This window comes from Callorhinus ursinus, unplaced genomic scaffold (assembly GCF_003265705.2).
Source record: "Callorhinus ursinus isolate GAN/ISIS: 27379988/994484 unplaced genomic scaffold, GSC_fseal_2.0 scaffold25, whole genome shotgun sequence".
In the NCBI taxonomy this organism is placed as follows: Eukaryota; Metazoa; Chordata; class Mammalia; order Carnivora; family Otariidae; genus Callorhinus; species Callorhinus ursinus.
Window position 1 is genome coordinate 15,312,717 of NW_027397087.1, and position 23,619 is coordinate 15,336,335.

The following is a 23,619-nucleotide window of genomic DNA, read 5'->3' on the forward strand; positions in this document are numbered from 1 at the left end:
CACCTATGTCATTCGGGTAACATTTCAAGCTACTTCTAAAATTCACATGGAAGAACAAATGTGCAAAGAGCTAAGGCAATTTTTTAAAGAACAAAGAGAGAAGATTTTCCTTATCAGCAAGGCATACTATAAAACTGCAGAAATTCATTTGAATACAAAGTCTAAAAACAAACTTACACATTCATTGTCTTTTAATCTATGACAAATGTGGCACCAAACAGCCAACAAAAGGACAGTGATTAAATTAGTGGAGTTGGCTGAATTAGCTGGATACCTGTAAAAAATATATAAACAAATCCTGTCCTCATAGTATTTATATAAATGTTTTATCCATAAAAGATCTATTCAAATATTAGGAGACAAATAAAAAATTATGCTTGTGATCTGTGAAGTAGGAAAATCCATCCTAACAGAAAGAAAAAGACATAGAAAAAAACCCCTTCAATTTGATTACATGAAAACTCATTTTAAAACTTTTGTATAAAAAAAAGACCCCTGAAATGGGACAAATAACAACAGGCAGGAAGCATATATTGGCAACATGTAAAACAAAGTACTCATATAGTTTATAAGAAATTCCTACAAATCAATAACAAAAAGAAATAAACCAAAAATAAGACCAGTTAATTTTCTTAAGTAACACAAATTTCAATAAACATATTTTTTTTTAAAGATTTCATTTATTTATTTGAGAGAGAGAGAATGAGAGATAGAGAGCACGAGAGGGAAAAGGGTCAGAGGGAGAAGCAGACTCCCTGCTGAGCAGGGAGCCCGATGCGGGACTCGATTCCGGAACTCCAGGATCATGACCTGAGCCGAAGGCAGTCGCTTAACCAACTGAGCCACCCAGGCGCCCTCAATAAACATAGTGAAAAATACTCAATCTCTAAGAAATCAAGGCTATGGAAAATAAAACAAGTTATCATTAAATTGATAAAATTGCTCAACAAAACCATGTGTGGCAAGGATATTCTCAAACACCGGGGAGGAGAGCAATCCTGGAGAGCAGTTTGATACTATGTGTTAAAACTAAAGTACGCAGGGGCTCCTGGATGGCTCAGTCGTTAAGCGTCTGCCTTGGGCTCAGGTCATGATCCCAGGGTCCTGGGACAGAGCAGCGCATCTGGCTCTCTGCTCCGCGGGAGGACTTCTCCCTCTCCCACGCCCCCTGCTTGTGTTCCCTCTCTCGCTGTGTCTCTGTCAAAAAAAATCTTAAAACAAAACAAAACAAAAACCTAAAAATGCATACCCTACAATTATGCCTTTCCACTTGTAGGTTATTTGTTCTAGAGAAACATTGGCGCATATGGATGTGATTTAACCATAGTTTATAATATCGAAAAATCGGAAATTATTTGTGCATAATTGGGTCAACTATACAAATGAATGCTACGGAAAAAAAGACTCATCTATGTATACTAACAAAGCTAAATCTTCAAGACATTGCTGAAGGGCTTTTTGTTTTGTAATCGAAGAGTTATTTAAGGCATGCAAAAACAAACAAAAACAAAAAACCCACACACAAAATAAGATTTTTCCACGAGGACATAAAGATCCATATAAATGCAAAGGAAAAAGATTTAAAGAATACACACCAAATTGATGACAGTGGGAAGTTACCTCCTGCGAAAATAAATGGAACCAAGTACTTCTTCAGCATGTATGTTTTTAAGGAGATAGATAATATGTTTGTGAATTTAACTTTTTTTAAAAAATGGAGAAAACAGAAGAGCTTAACGGATCAGTTCTCAGTATGTTGATCTGTGGCTGGGAACATTGTGTGATTTGGAGGTGTGGATTTAGAAATCCTAAGCGTACAGATGAAAGGGAGCGATTTTGCCTGGGGTGGGAGGAAGAAGAGCAGGAGAGAGCAGAAGGGGTAAGGAGCAGGGGGAGGAGGATTAAACGTTGTTACAGAGGCCACGTAAAGCATTTTCAAGTTTACAGCATCATAAGCAGCGCAACGGTTAAGAAAGGGGAGATTAAGTAACTCTCTTACAGGCAGAGTGTCTACCTAGGGAGTTTGAACGGGTCGAAAGCGGTACCACCGTTCCCCGCGGAACAGTGAGCATCTCCCCCCCGAGGGGCACGCCAAATAGGAGGCGGTGTCTGGGGGTCGCGCAAACGCACAGGGTCACGCAAGCGCACGGCGTTTGCGCACGCGCAGAACGGCTCGTCCGCGTAGCTCCGATTTTGCAAAAACGCCTTGCGAGAGGTTGAGCTGCTTGTACAATGTCGGAAATGAACGAGCTGTCCGAGCTTTATGAAGAGAGCAATGACCTGCAGATGGATGTGATGCCTGGCGAGGGTGACCTTCCGCAGATGGAGGTAGGCAGCGGGAGCCGGGAGCCATCCCTGAACCCCTCCCGCAACGGGGCCCCGCCACAGCTCGAGGAGGAAGGCCCAATGGAGGAGGAGGCGGCCCAGCCAATGGCGGAGCCGCAGGGGGAACGAGGCCTTGCTAACCGGCCCAGCCCTGGGGAGCAGCCAGGCCTGCTTGCGGGCCCTGACTTCGAGAGCGAGGACGAGGGCGAGGAATTTGATGACTGGGAGGACGACTATGATTATCCGGAAGAGGAGCAGCTGAGTGGTGCAGGCTACAGAGTATCAGCGGCCCTTGAAGAAGCCAACAAGATGTTTCTGAGAACATCCAGAGCAAGGGAAGCAGCCCTGGATGCCGGGTTTCAAATGCATTATGAGAAGACCCCGTTTGATCAGTTGGCTTTTATCGAAGAGCTTTTTTCACTTATGGTTGTCAATCGCCTGACCGAAGAACTCGGCTGTGATGAGATTATTGATAGAGAGTAATTACGTGCTGTTAAAAGAGGAGGAAACTACTTGAGGAGAGACCCAGCATTCCCACTGTCTTTTGGGTTCATTCCAGATCCAGATCGTACCGTGCCAATGAAAAACTTGATCCTCAAAAAAAAATTTTGTGTGTTGTTGTTGTTTTGCAGAATAGAATAGGGCAGTGACTGCACAGTTATGAAAAAGAATTGTTAAGGAAGAAGAAAACACATCTTAGGACTGTGGAAATCTGTTTTCAAGAACGTTCCTGAAACACCTGTGGCTTTGACTCTGTTATTGATCAGATTATTTTCCTTGCATTGGAGAAAATACCTTTCACATTTCACTGTAAGGGATGGTTTTGCAAGAATAAGCTATGACCAAGACAAACTACCAGTACAAGACCCCAGTGATACTAATTACATGAGAAAATGTAACTAATAGATCTAATTTAGGACACAATATGTCTGAATCATTTGGACTGAAAGCCTACTGAGAGAACTCTTGAAGATTCCACTTTGTGGTCTGTCCAAGCCAGTGATCAAAGGCTAAATTTTTTGTGTAAAATAAATTGGGTATAAAGCAAACCCAAAAAGAAATATGTATCATGTGTGCTATATCTCAAAATGTGTTTTCAAGAGCATCTGAAACTTTGTACATGTATCTTGATCATTCATAAAGCTACTATGATCTGTAATTCAAGGAAATTCGTTGTCTTACCATTTTTAAAACTCAAAAACTAAGACATCCATAATAAAATTTCAAATTTAGACATTAAAATGTATGTGAAAGAACAAAACAAACTATTTCTAATACTCTTACATAATAGAGAAATTGTTTTATTCGCTGTTTTTCATTTAACTTTACAGGTGAAAGACTTTGGTTGAACTTCATAGCCTAAGAACTGTTGAAGTGAACATGTCAAGTAAAAGGAAAGCCCTACATCTAAAAAAAAAAAAAAAAAGACTGAACAATTATGCCCTCAACCTTTAAAAGTTTTAAACCTGCCCAGAAATCGACATCAGTATCTGAAGTTTCCCTCTGTCTCCTCCTCTAATTAAGCTTGTTATTGGTTATGCACCAGCATTCAAGATAATAAAATTTCTTGTTCTGTGTATTTTGTTTGGCCAACAGTATTGTTCACATACTTTAAACACTACTTTTTATTGTATTGTGCTATTTTATTTTATTATTGAAACCACTTTATAATTTAACCACTATTTATAAGGGAAAGTGCTCCAGCTTCAAATAACTGATTTATAAATTAACTTGAGGATATTAAACTTGGCAAATTCCTATAAAAGAATTTGCCAGCCTGAGAAAAACTGTCCTATTAGTGAGCATGTTGCTGTGGTTATTAAGGTTCTGAAATTGTATAAGAAGAACAATGTCAGAAAGTTGTGCCCAGAAAAACAGTGTATCAGTAGGTCTGATGATCAATAAAAAGGTACCCTCTGCTTATTATGGCAGTAAAGGACACATCCGATACAACACCACAACTCAGCCTTATTTATGTTACGATCATCTTTTAGTTTAAGGAGGGGGGTTCTTTTCTGTAGAGGACTGACAAGGGTGATAATTATTTAAATACTAGCTTGGTAAGTTAGAGGATAGATAGATAGATAGATAGATAGATGATAGATAGATAGGGAAATCATAGGTGAGATGTTAGCACTTAACCTCTCCCATGCCTCACTTTGATTGCATTTTCAAACAGCTCTTAGTTGCAGCTAGATGAGTCTGTATAGATAATTGTATGATGTGAATTAACTGAATTTGGGGGTGGGGTGTAGGACGCTAGGGCACAGGTAACTAACCAGTTGCATGTACCTCCAGGTAAACATGTCAGGAAATAGAAAAAAAATTGGTCTTCAAACAAGGAAGTGTGATTAGTTTCCTCTCTGGGACTGAGTGGGGAGCAAGAGGAGAGGAAAAGAAAATGACTCCCTGTTGGGTTGGAAGGCTCATGTTGGGGAGAAAGACCTGGACTCCACAATGGACTCCTCTTGATGGTTGGTTCATTGGTCTTGGGAAAATAGGTAGTAAACTGAGAGATCACTGAAATTAATACTTGTTTGTATTTACTGAAGATAGAAAATGGTAGCATTTTAACACCCCTTTTAAAAGCATAAAATCACTTGTTTTAAAGGTTAAAGTTAACACATACTGGAACCAGCCTACCTGGTTCAAATCTGGGTTAACAGGAACTAAAGAAAGGAGTTCTAGAGAGATTCTGGTCCTTATTTTGTGAACAGGGGAGAGGGTGGGGATATGGAATGGGGAGAGGGAACTTCAAAAAGCTTGTGAGTATGTAGGATGATGGGGGTGTGGTTTTCTGGATCTATGCATATAATAAATTTTTGCTTAGATTGTCCTACTACATTGGCTGCCCTAAGGACACAGATTTATTTTGTCTCATGCTTAAAATTTTAATTCTTAATTAAAGACCAACATCTCATAACCCAGAGAGTGCAGCAAAACTCCCAGATTTCCATCTTTTTTTTTTTCCCCCAAAAGTTGAAGATCTGGCAGCCCTTGACGTATAGTCATGTGGGAAAAAGCATCCAATCTCCCTTTACGTAGGGAAGGTATTGTACTGCCATGTTTCCCAGTGTTGTCTCCCCAACATGGAGGCCAGGTGGCACTCACCGTGTATCATTATGCTTGCACCATTGTTTTCCTTGTCCCTGGACAGTAAGCACTACCTGCCTGGCCTCTCTTCATGGAGACTAAAGGATGTCTCCATTTTCTGCCTATTTTACCTTCTTTATCTCTATTACCCTTCTCTGTATCATTTCACTAGCTGTTAGAGTTGGTGGTAGGATTGTAGATATGAGTAAAGAATAGTGGGAGTGGGAGCTCTTGAGCCTGACACTTTTGCCTAAGTCCCTAATATATTAAAGTATGTCAAGCAAGTCTGTTGCTTGAATTTTTAAAATAAGGAATATACAAAAATCCCTAAAACTTGCTTTTCCAAAATGTACTTCCCCATCCCAAAATACAGTAAGTTTTAAAAATTGCAAGCATTACATGTTTAATATAATTTTATTTTCTGACTCTGAGACATTTTCTGGGAGTGAATGCTTATAATCCTGAAGTTGGTCTCAGTGGCTGAAGATGAATGTGAACCGTCTGACCCATAAATACTCTGTCATCTATGAATGTATCTATAAACTTGAACCTGTTTATGTTTTCAGTCCAAAGTATATCTTAGAAGTTGGCGGGAGGGAGGAAGGGAGGCATTAATATTTCTTGGTATTTATCTTAGAACTTCAAAGGGTAGCTTTCTTTAAGGAGAACTTAATTAGTAAATCATTCTCTCATGTACAACTATAAGGTCGCTTCTCTGCTGCCTTCCTCCCTTGAACATTTTACTTGCCCTTTTGATGGGATTTATAAAGCTTCTTGAGTAAAGCAGATGGCAGTTGCACATCTTTTTTATGCCACCCGCACCCCCCACCGCACCGCCACCACTACCAAACCATTTCCCGTAGGCCTGCAGAATGGTTCAAAATTATTTTTAAAAATCAGCACCTGGGTGTGAGGTCAATGAGATCCTAACTTTGGTCCTCACTCCACCAGTGGGCTGAACACATAACCATGCCACCAATGCACAAAAAATGTCTTACTTCCAGAGGCACTCATTGCTATAACTACTGGTAGTGGAAGCCACCCATGCCCACTGTCCCTACTTCTGTTCTGCCAGAAAGATAAAGGGCATGTGACAATACCCCCTCTAATTGCAGTAGCCCAGAAAATCTGTAGTAGAAGAGAAAGAAATGAGAATAAACTATGCCCCCTACCGATACATACCACAACCCTATTCTTCCTAAATTCTCCATTCCTTCAGTCACCCCATAGAAAGAACCATTTTTTTTTAATGCTCGTTATATTCTGCACATAAGGCTGTCACCATGATGGCTGTAGATTTGCTTACTCTTCCTCCCCTACAAAATTCTGAGATAATTCAAGTGCTTCTATACTCAATGAGACCTCAAAGCTCAAGGCAATAAGCACCCTTGGTACCATACACATGGGTGAAAATTAAAAATAAATTTTACATTTACAAATGTCTTATGGGCAAAGCATCTGAAAGACTGTTTTCCCTTCCACATAGATTTGCTGCATCTCCCAAGCACAGCCTCAAATGTTCTGCTGTCATTATACCAACGGTATCCCCTCTCTTGGATAACCAATCAGGACCCAGCTAGACAGGAATTTGTTTTGAACTATTTCATATTAAGCATTATCCTCAATGGAGTTTTATACCCCTGTGAAGCAATATATTTTACTCTGCTTTTGAACTTAGAAAACAAAGCAGCCCTCAAAACTGCAAGCGAATTTTTTGGCAAAAACACTGGAGTCAAAAATGTATATAACTGTATTTATATGTTACTGAAAATTTTACAATTTTATGTTTTAAAATATGCTTTCCCTGTTAAGTACTGAGTTTATGAAAATGTCTCAAGGAAATAGGAAAAATGTTTGAGTAAATAATAATAATAGGTACTGCACTGTGCTAAGTGATTTACATTGATGATCTTACTTAATCCTCTAAATAACCCAATGCTACATACTATTGCTAAATCCATTCTTTCAGAACTCTGTGAATAGGTACTATAATGTCATTTCACTAATGGGAAAATTGAGTGACGGAGTAACTTGTTTGTTAGTGGCAGAGCCAGGATTTCAACTTATATGTGACCTTCAAGCCCCTGGTTGTTTTATCACAGCCAACTACACGTTCAACCTTCCATGAGTCCCTAATCAACAGTACTCCATAGAGTAAAACCTTAAATGTTAAGAACCTCGAATCACAACGTATTAGACCAAGAAGAATTAAACTCTAACACACATAAATAACCTGATATACGGAATTCAGCTTAAAAAATAGAAAGCCAGTCAAACAGGGCCCTAGTTGAAGGTACACATTTAGTCTAGTGCCTGTATATCTTCTATATTTGCTTCAGCGATGCTGTTCTTTGAGAAATAAGGTTCACAATGAGAACTCAGGCATACCATGGTATCATAAATCATCAAAGAAGAAAAAAAACTGTGTTTATGTAATAACATTTTACAAAGCATTTCAACCTTAAAAGTTGGAAGAAAATGTTTTATGCTTAAATTTCAGTCTGCTAGAATATTAACCCTCACATCATCCTTCCCCTCTGTCCTTCATTTGTACCACCCATCCAACACACAGTCTGTTAGTTCTGAAAATGGAATTGCTTTCCCTTTGGGGAGCACTGGTGGAAAGTAATAAACAACCGACTCAAGAATTTGATTTGCCAAGTGGTCTTTACAATGTTATTTGCACCTTAGTTCCTATTACAAAGCCAATTAGGTAGAGGCAAGTATGCAAGCAGTTAAATGCCAGTGATGGGTTAATGATACTGTTGTTCTAATTATTGTTATGCATAAATCCTTGGCAGATTTTTTTCCCTGTGCCTTATTAAATTTAAGGCACACTCTGAAACTTTATTTTCTTTATTATGCCCATACTTTTCTAGAAAAATACATATGTTAAACTATAAATGACATTCATGATCTTACCTGTTGGTTGTCAATATTCATCAATGTGAGGCTGCATGTTGAAATGGTCAGTTTAATATTCATTCCCGAAAACTGAAGATTACTTTTGCCAAGAACTGTAGATAGGAACTTAACTGGAGGCTTTAAAAATAGCAAAACAACACTCTAAGTTAAGGATTTTGTTACAGAATAATATTAATCTTTTTAAGTGTTAAAAATGGGTCAAAACACATGTTCTTCCTCTCTATTTTACTTTACACAAAACAAATGAGATGGAATCCCTCCTCTTTTTTAATGAAAAGTTTTAAAAAATGGAATGCAGCAAACTTTTTTAGTAAGTAGTGAAATCTGAGCCCTCAGAACTTTTCTGATACATTCCCTTCTCCCCAAGTGTTGGAAGTAGGGGTCTGCTTTATATAAATGTAATTCCTATGAGAGTTTGGGCTAGCTGAACTCTCCAGGCCCTTTGAAGACCAGATGTCTAAAAAAAGAAAGAATTGCTGTCTGGGTTTTTTTGTGACCATTAAAAAAAGTATGAAAAACACACATACCAAACATATGGGACACAGTGAAAGTGGTGCTAAGGGAGGAATTTATAACTATAAACACATACATTAAAAAAAGAAGAAAGCTCTCAAATCAAGAACCTAGCTTTATAGCTTAAGGAATTCAAAAAAAGAACAAATTAAACCCAAAGCTAGTAGAAGGAAGGAAATAATAAAGGTTAGAGCAGAAATCACTGACACAGAGACTAGAAAAACAATAGACAAAATCAATGAAACCAAAAGTAAGTTCTTCAAAAATATCAACAAAATTGGCCAAGCTTTAGCTAGATGGACTAAGAAAAAAAGAAAGAAGATTCAAATCACTAAAATCAGGAACAAAAGTGGGGTGGGGATGTAACTACCAATTCAACAGAAACAAAAAGCATTATAAGAGAGTGCTACGAACAATCGCACATTACCAAACTGGATAACCTAGATAAAATAGACAAATGCTTAGAAACATTAAACCTACCAAGACTTAATCATGAAGAAATAGAAAATCTAGATAGAACTGTAACTAGTGAAAAACAAAAGCAGAAATAGCAACAACACTAGAAAATAACCAGTGTTGGAAAGGACATGGAGAGATAGAAATCCTGTGCACTATTGGTAGGAATGTACAATAGTACAACCACTATGGAAAACAGAATAGCAGTTCCCAGTTCCTCAAAAAAATCAAAAACAGTATTGCCATGGGATCCAGCAATTCTACCGCTTGTTATATACCCCAAAGAACTGAAAGCAGGGACTTGAATAGATAGTTGTATATCCATATTTATAGCAGCATTATTCACAATAGCTAAAACATGGAAACAACCCAAGTATCCATCAGCTGATGAATGGATAAGCAAAATGTATTACATATATCCAGTGGAATATTATTCAGCCTTAGGAAAAGGGAGGAAAGTCTTTTTTTTTTAATTTAAATTCAATTTAATTAACATACACTGTATTATGGGTTTCAGAGGTAGAATTTAGTGACTTATCAGTTCTGTACCACACCCAGTGCTCATTACTTCAAGTGCCCTCTTTAACGCCCACCACCCAGTTACAAAAGTATGGAACACTTCACGAATTTGCATGTTATCCTTGCCCAGGGGCCACGCTAATCTTCTCTGTATCATCCCAATTTAGTACATGTGCTGCTGAAATGAGCACGGAAGGAAATTCTGACACATGCTAAGCATGGATGCATCTTGAGGACATTATATGAAGTGAAATAATCCAGTCACAAAAAGACAAATACTGTATGATTCCACTCAAATGAGGTACTTAAGAGTAGTCAAATTCATAGAGACAGAAAGTAGAATGGTGGTTGTCAGGGCTGGAGAAATGGGGGACTGGGGAGTCATTGTTTAATGTGTATAGAGTTTCAGTTTTACAAGATGAAGAGTCATGGGGATGGATGGGGCAATGGTTGCACAATGATGTGAATGTACATAGTATCACTTAGCGGTACACTTAAAAATGGTTAAAATGGTTAAAATTTTATGTTATGCATATTTTACCACAATTTTTTTAATTGGGAGGAAAAAGAGTATAAAGATAATATAGTGCATAAAGGGTCCCTGGCATGTATTAAGTATGCAATCAATGCTAGCTATCAAAGGAAATTAACTCAATATATTTTTCTTTCCATGTGTACTTTCTGGAAAGATGATAACCTCATTTGTTTTGTTTTATTTTGTTTTTGGGGTGTGGACTCCCTATTTTTGTCAGGAGTCTTAAATGAGTGAGCCTGTTTGCTGGGACCATCCAGTAAAAGCATCCTATTTGCAGAGGTTATGAGAGGCAGGAGGAGGCCAGAGGCTACTTTGGGGCCATGGGTTTTGTCAAAGAAACTACTAAATAGGGAGTTCTAATAGAATTCAAAGGCCACTTATCAGTGTTTTTCCATGCCTTGTGGCTCATCTGAGTCACTCTGGGTGACACTGGGTTCAGCCCTATGCAAAATAATGAAGACTAATAAAGAATGAGGCAGGGTGGTATGGAAATAAAGCACAAAGCTAGAAATCTGAAGACCTGGTTTCTATAGCTGGCTCTCACCATCATCGGAGTGACTCAAGGCAAATCTTCTCTGAACCAGTATAGTAGCTGGCAAAATGGGAGGGTTGGACTGGAAGATCTCTAAAAATTCCTTCTCTCTTAAACAATCTACAATTCCATGATTTACATAGTTATCTTAAAACCCTTTGCACCTCCCCTTTGCACATTCCAAAACAACTAAATGTTCTAGGGTTGACAACTAAATAGCAATAATACTAACTACCATTGCCATTGAAAGCCTAATATATGCCAGACACTGTGTAGACACCATTTCATTTAATTCTACACAGCTCTATAAAGTATGTGCTCTTTTCTCCCAATTTACAGTCGGGGAAACCAATGATCCAAAAGGTGAAAGGACTTGTCCAAGATCACACAGTAGGTGGCAGAGTCAGGATTTAAATCCAAGTCTATGTAACATCACATCTTATGCTTTCTTTCAGCATGAAAATTTCCTTCTACTCATGTGTTATTATCTCACCCCTACCAGCACCCACCTTTCCATTTGAAAATGGGCCAAGGAATCTAAAAATTCTAAATGTTAAAATGCAAAATAGATACATTATAAAATACTGAAATTGGAAGGTACCACCCTGGTCATCTGGTTTAACTTTACAGGAACAAGCATGGGGTCTCAGAGAGAGGAGAGACCAGGCCCAAAGGTAAGTAAACACCCAGGACGGAACCCAGATTTTTTTACTTGAACCCCAGGTGCTCTCTCCATTCCACCGCTCAAGACATCACCATTTCAGAGAGTGTCAGGCAAGTCAGAAAAATGTGGGAGACAAGACCAACTTTCAGTGCATCTCTGATATCACGCCAACTGGTAAAGGCCATTCTGCACTTTAGCTCCTATGGTAGAATGAACTATTTTGATATTCTCTTTCCCCTAGTTAGAGAAACAGAGAACAAGAAAACCACACCAATATTTACCTTTCGCTTTTTAATGGCTCCATTTGCCCCAGAGACAGCTTCACACAGGCGACTTATTGCTTCCCTACAGAACAGAAACCATATAAAGACTTAGCATACTAACATGCAGTAAATGTTCAATAAACATTAACAAGTATTTATGAACAAAATGTGCACACACGTAATGGTAAGTCTGACATAAATGACCTTCCCCTACCCCCACGGGATAAAGCATTGCACTTAGTCCCTCTGCCGTTCAAACTCCCCCAAAACCCAGCAACACCCTAATGCTGAAAAAAAAAAAATCACTTTACAATAAAGAGTCCTACTATTCACCTTCTTGATCTCTTTTTTCCCTTGGATTTTCAGGTTTGGTGTTTGGCAATGTTGATTTGTAACCAAAAAGGAGGGGTAGAACTTTGGTGTCTGGGAACACTTCGGTTTTACTTTTAGCAAAATCCTCTCTGTTGTGTTATGAATAAAAAGCTTCCCGATATCTCAGGACCAAAGATGATGAAATACAAAAGAATCTGACCCCAGAGTAAGTTTAAAAGGACTGGGAGAGAATTGAACTTCAAGGTGGTCTCAAATGGAGCCTTATTGACCGAGATACTGCTACAAGCCATTGAGCTTTCACGTAATTTCAGAGTAGAAATGAAAATCAATAACAAATTTCCTCCTTTGCATATATATATATATATATATATATATATATATATATATATATATATACACACACATATACCTTACCCTGTATCGTACTTCCTGAGAGAAAGGCACCACTAAAATACGAAGTTGTTCCTTAATGGAAGTGGTGAGCAGAGCGGTGCCCTCATTTCCAGAAACGCAGTTATAACTAAGAGCTTTTTTCTCTGGAACTCAGCATTCAGAATGGGCGGAGGTTTCACTCGGTGTAATCTGAGCCATAACCTTGTGGCTTTCAACCGATATATTAAAATTTGCACAAAGCACATCTCTAAGCTCTTTCCTGGATTCACTGGAGATCATTGCTTAAATTAGCAAACTGAATTAGTTCACACACATAGGAGCATGTGCAACATTGTATTACAATTTTTATACATACTTCATGAAAATATTTTCTTTGAGATATTTTTTTATTTTTTTAAAGATTTTATTTATTTATTTGAGAGAGAGAGAGAGAGAGAGAGAATGAGAGATAGAGAGAACGAGAGGGAAGAGGGTCAGAGGGAGAAGCAGACTCCCCACTGAGCAGGGAGCCCGATGCAGGACTCAATCCCGGGACTCCAGGATCATGACCTGAGCCGAAGGCAGTTGCCCAACCAACTGAGCCACCCAGGCGCAGGCTAGATATTTTTGATTCCTAAAGGAGGGGAGGAACACTCAGAGGAATGCAGACCCACTAAACAAATTTATCTCCCTCTCTATCTACAGAGAGAGATATATAACACGGACACAGAGATATATAGATATAGATATATTAGTGCAGATCTATGTTCTCAGTGTTCCAGCAGACACTTTGGAAAGATAAGTAGAATTCCCAAAGATTCTAGGCACCATTTTAGATTTATAATGTGTGTTTTAGTTCAGATTCTTTTTTTGCGGGGGGAGAATATATGAAACTCTTCTCCAAGGTATTCTCTTGTCTGACTTGCATAATTACCTGTAACCAAAACACAAAATGGCTTTTTGGTTTAGCATATTTTCTCAGGATTTTATATTTATGGTTTCTGTAGGATTCCAACCTTTGTTCTCTGGATGAAACAGAAGGACTGCTCGAGAGTTAGGCTCTTTCGTTGGTTGATTGATGTCTGAGTCATCCTAATGATTATTCAATAATTGATGAGACACATAATAATTAATCTGAATTAGCCTCTGGTGTTGCCGAAATAACTAGTCCAGGCACCTATGTTGTTGATATTTAATAAAGAGGGATTATAGAAAAGGTATTAGCAGATCCTTTACTCCATGAGAGCCAACCGGGGTGCTTTGGTCTAAAAAGCTCCTTGTAAATGGTTTGAAATAAAAGTAGAAACAAAGATGTGCATTGATGCTGCAAGTATAACAACAGTTATTATTAGAAGTTGTTACTTTCATAAAGCACCTTGTAGTTTTACAAAATGCTTTCCCAGGCATTGTTTTCTTGATTCTCACACAGTCGATATCGTCCAACAAAAAGTAGCATTGTAAATGGGAATTAAAAGGAGTGCTTTACGGCGTGAGTACCTCTTGAGGACGATTTGGAAGGATGAACCTTCCTGGCAGAGTGGAGGAGGAAATTCCAGGCAGAGGGAAGAGCATGTGTAAAGACATGAAAATATAAATTATCAGGATAGGAGGGGACCTACAAATACTTTGATATTGCTGGAGCATAAAGTGAAGAACAAGAGTGAATAAAGAGCTGAGAGATGGGATGAGAGTTTGAAAATGTTTTCTGTAAAAGGCCAAACAATAAGTATTTTAGCCTTTGCTCTGTTACAACTACTCAACTCTGCCATTATAACTCAAAAGCAGCAGTTGACAATATGCAAACAAATGAGCCTGGCTGTGTTCCAATAAAACTCTATTTCTAAAAGCAGGCAGCTGGCTATATTTAGCCCAAGGGCCATAGTTTGCCAACCTCCGGATTAGATAATTCACACAAAAGAGATAGAAATAGTTTAGTTTTAAAAAACAGGAAAATGTTCACATTCATCATAATTTTAAAACTGAAAATCAAAACAACTACGAGATTCTCACTTCACTCTCATTAAGTTAGCAAAAAAAGAGAATTACAAATGCACTGTTGGGGAATATGGGGAAAAGTCCACTTCAAGGGTACTTATCCATTGCTGGGGGCCCTGATTAGTATTAATACAGTCTTTCTAGAGAGTGACTTGGTAAAAGATGATAAATCTCTTAATCGTTATCAGAGCTTTTGACAAGGGGAGGAGAATTTGTATTGAAATGGCATTGAGTATGTATATAGAATAAACATCTATTTTAGAGTAAAAAACCAACTCTATAGCTTGTGATATAGACATAAAACTTATCAATATAAATATTTCCACTGGGAATGTTACGTGTGAAGACTATAGAAATAAGGGTCTATATAAATTAGTGGGAAAAGAGTAGAACATGGAATGGTATACACACCTTGGTAGCAGCTACATAAAATTAATTCTGTCTAAATAGTGATATAGAAAACAATGTTATGTTTTCCCTTCACCATGCAGTTGATTGAATAAATAATCTTTTAAAATATTAAAAGAATGCAAAGTAAGTTCCTCAGCAAGAGTTTTGTTCATCTGCTGTGAAAATGTGAGGGCATGTCCAAAGTGTCCCAGTGAAGAGTGATAGCCTTTCTCTCTTTTGCCAACACCCACAGAGAGATGGGTCAATGTTCGTGTTACAGATAAGAAAAGATCTTTATTTGTATCTCTGTCCCATCCCAGCTTAGCCTTTAACTCCTCCATCTTTATGGCTGCTAAATCCAGATTTATTTTTTCAGTTTATTTGGTAGACTTGCCTATTTCCTTTCCCCAAAGTTTCATAAAGAAGAAAAATCTTGACCAGGTTTAGCAACGCTTTCACAATAGAAATCCCTACCTTTAGAATGATACAGAATGCCATTGCAGGGAGCCTGGATTTTAATGAAGGAACGGCTCCTGTTTATATGGCTTCGCCTAGTACTACACACCTCAGGTACATCACCCCATTTATTCTTAACAATATCATTTCAATCTTCAGTTCATTATGATTCCACTCAACAAGTGACCTGCAGAAGTGATTATTTGGCTATTTGGAGAGGATACATTTGACAGTCTTTTGGAAAACTTTTTTCACCCCATACTCAAATGTGCTTTATTGTCAAGTGCATATTTAGACTTCGTTCTTGAATTGTAATGGTGATCTGCTGCTTTTTCTTTTAATAAAATTTGACTGAAAATGTTTGACATTTTTTTAATGAGTTAACCAAAGAAGTGCAGCTACTATTCCTTATTAGTTCTGCATTTCTTCCCTAAATTCCACTTAGCTTAAATCAATTTTCTTTTTCTCTGAATTTTAATTCCACAAAATAACTTCAGAATCGATTAAAAGTTGAGTATAACAATTAGTGTTTTAATTTCATAGAAGATCTCATTGTGACATTTTTCCTGATATGTAAAGCAGTCCATTGGCAAAACTGTGTGTATTTTCCTTATTTCTAAGATTATATTTAGTGACATTCTTTTCTTTGATTATCAAAGATTCTCACTGCAGGCAGTGCTATTTCTTGTGCCTAAGAGTGTTTCTGAAAGTTGTACCACTAATGCTACCTGCCAAATTGAGTGTACAGAAAGTTTCTCATCTCCTATTCAAGTTAATCAATATCAAGCACATGCAGATGCTTTAGGGTGAGATTGTAGTACAGAATGCAGAAATTCTGCCCCCAGGAAATTTGCAGTGAAGCAGGTGCTGGATAGGTTTCTTTTCCCCCCTACTCCCTGAGCTCTGTTAATTCTATCTTCAGTAGGTTTAATGTTTGAACAAACCAGATGTCTAATAAATTTTTTTAAATGTCATTTCAAGATAGCGATTTTATACCCACTTTACAAATGAGGAAACTAAAGTTCAAAGAATTTAAATAACTTCTTCCAAATAATGCAGCCATTGGTGGGAGAGGCAGAATACAAATCCAGGTCTGAATTCAAAACCTACACTTCTTCAGGGAGTGACCGTACTGCCAGGTGCACGAAAAGGAGGGAGTCTCACACTTTCAGGACCAGGAAAAGAATATCAGATCTTCCCTTGCTCACTCCCTCAACAAGTGAGGGGTTCCTTTTTGGCCAATCCCCTGAAGACTCCACCAAAAAATTATTAGGACTAATATATTAATTCAGTAAAGTTGCAGGATACAAAGTTAATATATAGAAATCTGTTGCATTTCTATAAACTAATAATGAACTATCAAAAAAGAGAAATCAAGAAAACAAACCTCTAAAATCAACAACAAGAAACAACAGGTGTTGGAGAGGATGTGGCGAAAAAGGAACCCTTGTGCACTGTTGGTGGGAATGCAAACTGGTATAGCCACTGTGGAAAACAGTAGGAGATTCCTCAAAAAGTTAAAAATAAAACTACCCTATGATGCCGCAATCACACTACTAGGTATTTATACAAAGGATACAAAAACCCTAATTCAAAGGGATACATGTACCCTTGTATTTACTGCAGCATTATTTAAAATAGCCAAGATAGGGCACCTGGGTGGCTCAGTTGGTTAAGAGATTGCCTTCGGCTCAGGTCATGATCCTGGAGTCCCAGGACCGAGTCCCGCATCGGGCTCCCTGCTCAGCAGGGAGTCTGCTCCTCCCTCTGACTCTCTTCCCTCTTGTGCTCTCTGCCTCTCATTCTCTCTCTCTCTCAAATAAATGAATAAAATCTTTAAGAAAAAAAATAAAAAATAAAATAAAATAAAATAGCCAAGATATGGAAGCAGCCCAAGTGTCCATTGACTAAAGAATGGATAAAGAGGATTTGGAATATATATACATATATATATATATATATATATATATATATATATATATATTATTCAGCCATAAAAAAGAATGAAATCTTGCCATTTGCAATGACATGGATGGAGCTACAGAGTATAATGCTAAGTGAAATAAGTTAGTCATAGAAAGGCAAATACCATATGATTTCATTCATATGTAGAATTTAAGAAACAAAACAAGCAAAGGGAAAAAAAGACAAACCAAGAAACAGAGTCTCAACTATAGATAGAGAACACACTGATGGTTACCAGAGGGGAGATTGGTAGGGGGTATGGATGAAATAGTTGATGGGGATGAAGGAGGGCACTTGCTGTGATGAGCACTGGGTACAGTATGGAAGTGTTGAATCACTATATTGTACATCTGAAACTAATATAACACTGTATGTTAACTAACTGGAATTAAAATAAAAACTTTAAAAAAATAAAAGGAAACAATCCCATTTGCAATGACACCAAAAAGAATACCTAGGAATAAATTTAACCAAGAAGGTGAAGACCTGTACACTAAAAACTGTAAGACATTGATAAAAGAAATGGAAGAAAACACACATAAATGGAAAGATATTCCTCCATGCTCATGTACTGGAAGAATTAATATTGTTAAAATGTCCATAGTACCCAAAGCAATCTACATACTCAATGCAATCCCTATCAAAATACCAGTGGCATATATATATATATATATCTTTTCAAATCAGTGTTTTTGTTTTCTTCTTATAGAAACGCAGTAGTGGATTTGCTGGATCATATGGTATTTCTATTCTAAATTTTTGGAGGAAACCCCATACTGTTTTCCATAGTATCTACATCCACAAAACTAGAACAAATAATTCTTTTCTTATATTATTTGTTTATTTATTTATTTATTTTATAGCAAGAGCACACGTGCACATGCGCAAGCACGGAGAGGGGCAGAGGGAGAGGCAGAGAATCCCAAACAGACTCCCTGTTGAGCACAGAGTGCAATGCGGGCTCCATCTCATGACCTATGAGATCATGACCTGAGCTGAAACCAAGAGTCCGATGCTTAACCAGCTGAGCCACCCAGGCACCCCTAAAGCAAATAATTCTTAAATTTATGTAGTACCACAAAGACCCTGAATTGCCAAAACAATCTTAAGAAAGAAAAACAAAGCTGGAGGTATCATGCTTCCTGATTTCAAACTATACTATAAAGTTATAGTAATCACAACAGTGAGATACTGGTGTAAAAAACAGACATATAGATCAACGGAACAGAATAGAGAGCCTGGAAATAAACATATGCATATATGGTCAATTAATTTATGACAAAGGGGCAAAAATATACAATGGAGAAAGGATGGTCTCTTCAATAAATGGTGTTGGGAAAACTGTACAGCCACATGCGAAGGAATGAAACAAGATCACTATCTTACACCATACGCAAAAATTAATTCAAAATGGATTAAAAACTTGAATGTAAGACCTGAAAACATAAAACTCCTACAAGAAACTATAAGCTCCTTGATATCAGTCTTAACAATCCTTTTTTGGATCTGACTCCAAAGGCAAGGGAAACAAAGATGAAAATAAGCAAATGTGACTACATCAAATTAAAAGCTTCTGCACAGTGAAAGAAACCATCAACAGAATGAGAAGGCAACCTACTAAATGGGAGAAGATACTTACAAATCATAAACCAATAATGGGTTAATATCCAAAATATATAAAGAACTCATAGGACTCAATAATAAAAAACAAATAATCTAATTTAAAAATGGGCAGAGGATCTGAATAAACAATTTTCAAGGAAGACATACAGATAGCCAACAGACACATGAAAAGATGCTCAACATCACTCATCACCAAGGAAATGCAAATCAAAACCACAATAAGATATCACCTCACACCCTTTGGAATGGCTATTTTCAAAAAGACAAGAAATAAGAATATTGGCAAGGATATGAAGAAAAGGGAATCCCTGTACACTGTTAATGGGAATGTAAATTGATGTAGACACTATGTAAAACAGTATGGGATTTCTTACAAAAATTTAAAATGGAAATACCATATCATCCAGCAAATCCACTACTGGGTTTCTATCAGAAGAAAACAAAAACACCGATTTGAAAAGATATATGCACCCCTAGGTTCATTGCAGCATTATTTACAATAGCCAAGATATGGAAACAGTCTAAGTTTCCATTGAAGGACAAATGGGTAAAGGGGTGTGTGTGTGTGTGTGTGTGTGTGTGTGTGTACAAAAAATGAAATGCTACTCAGCCATAAAAAGAGTGAAATCTTGCATTTGTGACAACATGGAAAGACCTTGAGGGTATTATGCTAAGTGAAATAGGTTTAGACAGAAAAGGCTAATACGGCATGATTTCACTTCCATAGGGAATCTAAGAACAAAACAAACAAAACAAAACAAAACCCAGACTCATAGATACCGAGCACAGATTGGTGCTCGCTGGAGGAGAGGGGCTTGGGACAGAGGCGAAATGGGTGAAGGGGATCAAATGTACGAACCTCAATTATAAAACAGTCATGAGATGTAATGTGCAGCATGGGCAGCATGGGGACTATAGTCAATAATATTGTATTAACTTTGTATAGTGGCAGATGGTGGCTAGACTTATTGTGGTGATCAGTTCACCATGTACGCAAGTGTCAAATCACTATGCTGTACACCTGAAACTAATATAATATTGTGTGTCAATTATATCTTAATAAAAAAAGGAGTTTTAAAGTAAGTTAAGGCTTGGAAGCATCACAGATTCTGAAAATCTCTTGATATAGAGCTCTACTCAAAAGAAAAACAGGAGATGGGGCACCTGGGTGGCCCAGTCATTAAACATCTGCCTTCGGCTCAGGTCATGAGCCCAGGGTCCTGGGATCAAGCTCTGCATCAGGCTCCCTGCTCAGCGGGAAGCCTGCTTCTCCCTCTCCTACTCCCCCTGCTTGTGTTCCCTCTCTCACTGTCTCTCTCTGTCAAATAAATAAATAAAATCTTAAAAAAAAAAAGAAAAGAAAAACAGTAGAAACCTGTGCTTATGAACTGGCTTTTAAAAAGTGGTGATATTGGGCGCCTGGGTGGCTCAGTTGGTTGGGCGACTGCCTTCGGCTCAGGTCATGATCCTGGAGTCCTGGGATCGAGTCCCGCGTCGGGCTCCCTGCTCAGCGGGGAGTCTGCTTCTCCCTCTAACCCTACCCCCTCTCATGTGTTCTCTCTCTCTCATTCTCGCTCTCTTAAATAAATAAATAAATCTTAAAAAAATTAAAAAAATAAAAAGTGGTGATATTGTATATCTGCATTCATAGCAGTATTATTCACAACAGCTAAAACATGGGAGCAACCCAAGTGTCCATCAATGGATGAATGCATAAGCAAAACGTGATATATACATGCAATGGACTATTATTCAACCTGGAAAAGGAAGGAAATCCTGTAATATGCTACAACATATGCTAAATGAAATACACCAGTCACAAGCGGACAACTACTACATGATTCTACTTACATTAGGTACTTAGAGTCGTCAAATTCGTAAAGACAGAAAGTAGAATGGTGATTGCTAGGGCCTGGGGGGAGGGGGACTGGGGTGTTTCAGTTTTGCAAGATGAAAAGAATTATGGGGGTGACTTGTAGTGATGGCTGCGCAACAATGTGATTGTATTTAATAGCACCGAACTGTACGCCCAAAGATGGTTAAGGTGGTACATTTTATGTTATGTATATTTTGCCACAATAAAACAAGAAAAAAAACCAAAAGAAAGTGATTATTAATTTTTTTTTCGGATTTGAGACTCCAGAGAGTCACAGGCTGTCTCCAATAAAAGGTCTGTCTATACAAACTTTTCTATTCAATTCCAGAGGATCCGCTCCTCCCCCTCACCACCACCCCCAGAAAACCATCTGTGGGGCTCTTGGGAATCCAGAGATCCCAGGCTAAGAACCGCTGCTTTAAAATAACCTCTCAAATTCCGCTTTCTCCGCTGATATCAGAGTTAACAAATCTGCAACCCCAGCCAGGGAAGAGATAGATGCTTGCATTTTGTTGCCTTTCTTCACAAAGATCTTTTCTTTCCCTCAGACTAGGACCGAGAGATTAACTGTAACATTTTCAAGAACAAATAGTACTTTCAATGCTTTTCTGGAGTTTCAGCCACACCCTCAGACACTTTACAAATGCAGAAGAAAAAACAGAGCGCCCCAGAGGGAGCGAGGGATTTCTCCCAGGACTGAGGGTGTCCCCACCATCCCAGAGCCTATGCAGCCAGCATTTCTGCATAACCCTTTTGGGACTGACTCGTCATGAGACACTCTCCAGCTAGCAACTGTTCAGCAAATGTCCTCTCCTGGAGAAGCAGAACTTTCAGAGTTTAAATGGCTCACGATTTCCATTCTGGGAGCCTGCACTAGCAAGAAAGAGGGCGAAACGCCCTATGGCACCAACAGTGGCCACTTTGTTTATTGTTTTGCCACATGAGAGGGAAGGGGAGAAGTGGGCTGATGTAAGAGAATGAGAATGCAGTGGAAGATTTGCTTTTAAGCATATAAAACCCTGCCTACACCATTAAGACCGAAAAAAGATATTTTGTCTGTCTTCACAGAGTCCACACTAATCATCCAAACAAAGCCACCTTTCTTCATCAACCCTTGGCCATGACAGTACTTAAGTTATAATTTTTCTGTGTCTTTAACCCTTAAACAGTTAAGCTCTTCTGGAAGCAAAGTTGCCTAACTCCCCCTCCCTGTTTTAGGTTTGGACGGCAATATCACAACCCAAGACAAAGTGGAGCGATTAATGGGGGGGGGAGGGCTGTCGGACGGATTATTTCTAGTGAATGTCAAAATGCAGTTCTTCAGTAAATAGGAAAGCCAGAAAATGTGTAACATGAAACTAGGCAAAAGGCCCAGTGGAATGGTTCAAGGCAACTCTTCCCACCTCCTGCTACACACCCACACCCACACCCCCCCCACACACACAGTGAAGGAGTGGTTTCAATTTTGTCCAGGCAAATAGAAATGAGAATAAATTTTAATCACAGCAAAAACCTCTCCCAAATAAAACTCAAAAATAATCAGGCAAAACAAAGTCCCCAGTATCTCCTTGTATCTCCCAAGGGACTTTCCCTTACTTTTCCTCTCCCGCTTGAATCCTCCAGGAAATCCGTTCACAGTGTCAAAGCGACAGGTTGTCAATGTCTCAGAGTGCCTTCAAATCGATGAATGAAGGGACTCCTGAGCACCTCAAGCCCCACAACGTTGTACCGTTGTTTTAGGGAAACTAGTACCTTCTTTTTTGAAATCTTTGCCTGCAGAAGATCAATTCAATTTTGTTCAGCTTGGTGAAATAAAAGACATTAAAAAATTTGTGTAAGCCCTCAGACGAGACACTTTAGAACATGAGCCTGCCTCCATGGAGATAAACACACAATGAATACAGTCAGTGCCCACAGACTGGTAGAAAATGGATAGCTTCAAACTCCCTTTGTGCTGTTATCAAGGGGCATCACCCCTGCACTCTAGGAGGGTAGACACAGCCCATAAAATATATCCTTTCCTTTAGAAATAGGCACTTCAAGTCCCAAGACGGCCAAATAAAACCTTTCAGGACTGCCCACAACTTCTAGTCTCATACTGACTTATCGTACCTCTCTGTCCAACCTGAATTATATTTAAAATCTGATTCTAAAGTACATTTACAATTCTACCCAGCTCAACCACCACAGAACACAGCTGTCCTGTGTGCTCCACGATGTTGCCCTTTGGCTCCGAGGCAAATGTTGCCCCATCAAGTGCACTTGACTGGAGCGAGAGACCCCCGCACCCCTGCCAAGTGTCCCATGGTGAACAGAAATGAAGTGCTGATTTTCTCCTATCCCCACAATGATTTCCTGTGTAATGGAATCACATATTTCAAAATGCAAACACCTACACCCACAAAAACACCTTCTCAGTCTCTAAGCCTTATGAAAATGACAAGAGAGAAATGGGGTTGATTTCATACAAAACACCCTGAAATTTGTAAATCCAAAGAACTGTTTTCCATTACTTTGGGATAAAATGGGCTTTTCTAAAACAACTCTGTTTTGGACAAAATATTCAAAATATGATGAAGGCATGTCTTTGGGAGTGAAAGAGTGAACTGATACACAGTCTGGTCACTTATAAGTCAAAGCTCATTTTTTTAAAAGCCATAACAGATCTAACTTAATTGTCCACTTTATCCACCCTATTTTACTCCAGATGATGTTTATCTACTTCCAAAAAGTAGGCCTATCTTCAAAGAAAGAAGATTGGCTCCATTTAAGATTTTTCAAACA

The 23,619-nt window shown here is 38.4% G+C and overlaps 2 protein-coding genes and 1 non-coding gene across 5 annotated transcripts in view; 1 reads left to right on the forward strand and 2 right to left on the reverse strand.

Moving 5' to 3' along the window:
• The window catches only part of SHC4 (SHC adaptor protein 4), a 129,670-nt gene that overhangs the window by 50,173 nt on the left and 55,878 nt on the right, over positions 1-23,619 (reverse strand). For all 3 annotated transcript variants that reach the window (XM_025884140.2, XM_073876966.1, XM_073876965.1), the window contains exons 3-4: positions 11,844-11,907; positions 8,341-8,460 (exon numbers count right to left, since the gene is read on the reverse strand). In XM_025884140.2, the coding sequence (XP_025739925.1) occupies positions 8,341-8,460; positions 11,844-11,907 (184 nt within the window). The remainder of the gene's footprint in view (positions 1-8,340; positions 8,461-11,843; positions 11,908-23,619) is intronic.
• EID1 (EP300 interacting inhibitor of differentiation 1) lies at positions 2,153-3,904 on the forward strand. Its single transcript, XM_025884141.2, has one exon. The coding sequence runs from the start codon at positions 2,233-2,235 to the stop codon at positions 2,806-2,808; it is 576 nt and encodes a 191-aa protein (XP_025739926.1). The 5' UTR covers positions 2,153-2,232; the 3' UTR covers positions 2,809-3,904.
• On the reverse strand, positions 9,917-10,022 carry LOC112833506 (U6 spliceosomal RNA). Its single transcript, XR_003210658.1, has one exon. It is a non-coding gene; the product is annotated as a U6 spliceosomal RNA (small nuclear RNA).

Excerpts from the sequence above, each read along its gene's own strand:
- EID1 (XM_025884141.2), top strand. The coding sequence starts at position 2,233 with ATGTCGGAAATGAACGAGCTGTCCGAGCTTTATGAAGAGAGCAATGAC.